This window comes from Mizuhopecten yessoensis, unplaced genomic scaffold (assembly GCF_002113885.1).
Source record: "Mizuhopecten yessoensis strain PY_sf001 unplaced genomic scaffold, ASM211388v2 scaffold7695, whole genome shotgun sequence".
Lineage (NCBI taxonomy): Eukaryota > Metazoa > Mollusca > Bivalvia > Pectinida > Pectinidae > Mizuhopecten > Mizuhopecten yessoensis.
In genome coordinates, this window is record NW_018407176.1 from 63,401 (window position 1) to 66,515 (window position 3,115).

Genomic DNA, 3,115 nt, shown 5'->3' on the forward strand with positions numbered 1-3,115 from the left:
TTCGTCCTCTCGGTATATATGAGTATAGCAGAAAACTCGTCCTATTGGTATATATGAGTATAACAGAACACTCGTCCTATCGGTATATATGAGTATAGCAGAACACTCGTCCTATTGGTATATATTTGGTTGAAGACATGAGTATAGCAGAACACTCGTCCTATTGGTATATATGAGTATAGCAGAACACTTGTAATATGTGTATATATGAGTATAGCAGAAACTCGTCCTATTGGTATATATTTGGTTGAAGGTATGAGTATAGCAGAACACTCGTCCTATTGGTATAAATGTGACTGAAGGCATGAGTATAACAGAACACTATATGAGTATAGCAGAACACTTGTCCTATTGGTATATATGAGCATAGCAGAACACTCGTCCNGGCAGAACACTTGTAATATGGGTATATATGAGTATAGCAGAACACTCGTCCTATTGGTATATATGNAACAACTGTGTTAGAAATAACAATATTATTGGTTATCACTGACAGGAACAACTGTGTCAGAAATAGCATTATTTTTGGTTATCACTGACAGGATCAACTGTGTCAGAAATAACAATATTATTGATTATCACTGTACAGGATCAACTGTGGCAGAAATAACAATAATATTTGTTATCACTGCCAGGGAACAACTGTGACAGAAATAACATTAATATTCGTTATCACTGACAGGAACAACTGGGTTAGAAATAACAATATTGGTTATTACTGATAGGATCCACTGTGTCAGAAATAAGAATAATATTGGTTATCACCGACAGGATCAACTGTGTCAGAAATAACAATATTGGTTATTACTGACAGGATCCACTGTGTCAGAAATAACAATATTATTGATTATCACTGTACAGGATCAACTGTGTCAGAAATAACAATAATATTGCTTATCACTGACGGGATCAACTGATTTAGAAATAACAATGTCATTGATTATCACTGACAGGGAACAATCGTGTCACAAGTAACATTAGTATGTATACGAGACAATTATTACAGAAAAAAACTTATTACATTCCTGGTAAGACATCCTAAAGTGACGAAGCCAGTTGTCAGACTATGCAGTACCAGGTTATGTATTCACATTGTGTAAATTTAACATTTTTTGGCTTGAGCTCTTTGTTTGATAAAATAGTCTAATGATTATAGTGATGGGTCTGGATCGTTAAAATGCCATTGTTCTGAATATGATGTCATACTTCCGACCTCGTTTATTGCCGGAATAGATATATTTCACACATGTTTAAACTCCCGTGAAGAATATCCTTACGCGCTATGCTCTCGTGCAATCTAGGACGTCAGATGAGCACATGTTCAATTCTTTTTTTGTATAAGTTATCATTTTAAGGAAAAACATCGTCAGAAACGGTTGAACCATTTATGTAAGGAAACAACTGTGCCAGTGTATAAGGAAAAATGACATTTGAACAAATACACTGGAAGCTGCATCAGAAACATTCACTCATGTATCATTTACCGATAGTAACTGTAGCAGTAACAACCACATACCTATAAACTGTATTGATAACATCTTGTCAGTGACAAATAAAACAGTAACAAATGTTCCAGTATCAACTGTACTGATAACAACCGCACTGTTGAAAACTGAGAAAAAAAGCAATACATTTACTGGTATTAACTGTTCCGGTAACAAAAACTGTTCCAGTGACAAAAATACCGAGAAGATATATTAAGAAACACCTATATCGGTAACAAGTATACCAGTTACAACTTTACAATGGAAAAAGTATACCAGTAAAATCTGTACCGGTAAGATCTATTCCAGTTACAACTGTAACGGTAAGATAAATTCCAGTTACAATTGTAACGGTTAGATATATTCTAGTTACAACTGTAACGGTAAGATATATTCCAGTTACAATTGTAACGGTTAGATATATTCCAGTTGCAACTGTAACGGTAAGATATATTCCAATTGCAACTGTAACGGTAAGATATATTCCAATTGCAACTGTAACGGTAAGATATATTCCAGTTACAACTGTAACCGTAAGCAATATTCCAGTTACAACTGTAACGGTAAGAAATATTCCAGTTACAACTGTAACGGTAAGAAAGAGAAAGGAAAAATTGTAACAGACACAATTGACCCATTATCAATTATACTGGTGACAACTATACCGAAAAAAGTTCATCAGTAGCAACTTAACCAGTAACAACTTAACCAGTAGTAACTTTACCAGTAACAACTTAACCAGTAGTAACTTAACCAGTAACAACTTAACCAGTAGTAACTTTACCAGTAACAACTTAACCAGTAGTAACTTTACAAGTGACAACTTAACCAGTAACAACTAATTCAGTAGTAAATTTACCAGTAGTAACTTAACCAGTAGTAACTTTACCAGTAACAACTTAACCAGTAGTAACTTTACCAGTAACAACTTAACCAGTAATAACTTTACCAGTAACAACTTAACCAGTAACAACTTAACCAGTAACAACTTAACCAGTAGTAACTTTACCAGTAACAACTTAATCAGTAACAATAATACTTGTTTTTTCCTATGAAATAAATATACAACTCAACCTAGATTGTTTTCCAAAAAACATCGATAACGGTAATGACTACAGGATTATTTTCACAATAAAAAAAACACCCAGATCAGCTTTTCTTGTTTCAATAGCAATGACTGTAATGGCGACAACAGTGTCAGAAGGATCATTACGAAATGACATACGCCCAAGGTTTGTAATACACAATTACAACCGAAACAACCAACAGGCAAAAAGCATCACTGAACATGCGAGTTTTCATCAATTTCTCTTCTCACATCAAAGTAAAAACAACTTCACCTGATACATCTAAATCATCAACAACTTCACCTGTTACATCTAAATCATCAACAACTTCACCTGATACATCTAAATCATCAATTACTTCACCTGATTCATCTAAATCAATAACAAATTTACCTGTTACATCTTAATCATCAACAACTTCACCTGTTACATCTTAATCAATAACAAATTTACCTGTTACATCTAAATCATTAACAACTTCACCTGATACATCTAAATCATCAACAACTTCACCTGTTACATCTAAATCATCAACAACTTCACCTGTTACATCTAAATCATCAA

General features: G+C 33.7%; 1 protein-coding gene across 1 annotated transcript in view; it reads left to right on the forward strand.

Moving 5' to 3' along the window:
* The first annotated feature begins 2,772 nt into the window (after positions 1-2,772).
* LOC110454142 (mucin-3A-like) overlaps positions 2,773-3,115 on the forward strand; it is a 14,707-nt gene continuing 14,364 nt past the window's right edge. Inside the window, exon 1 of the mRNA XM_021503519.1 lies at positions 2,773-2,946. Coding sequence (XP_021359194.1) covers positions 2,773-2,946 — 174 coding nt within the window. The remainder of the gene's footprint in view (positions 2,947-3,115) is intronic.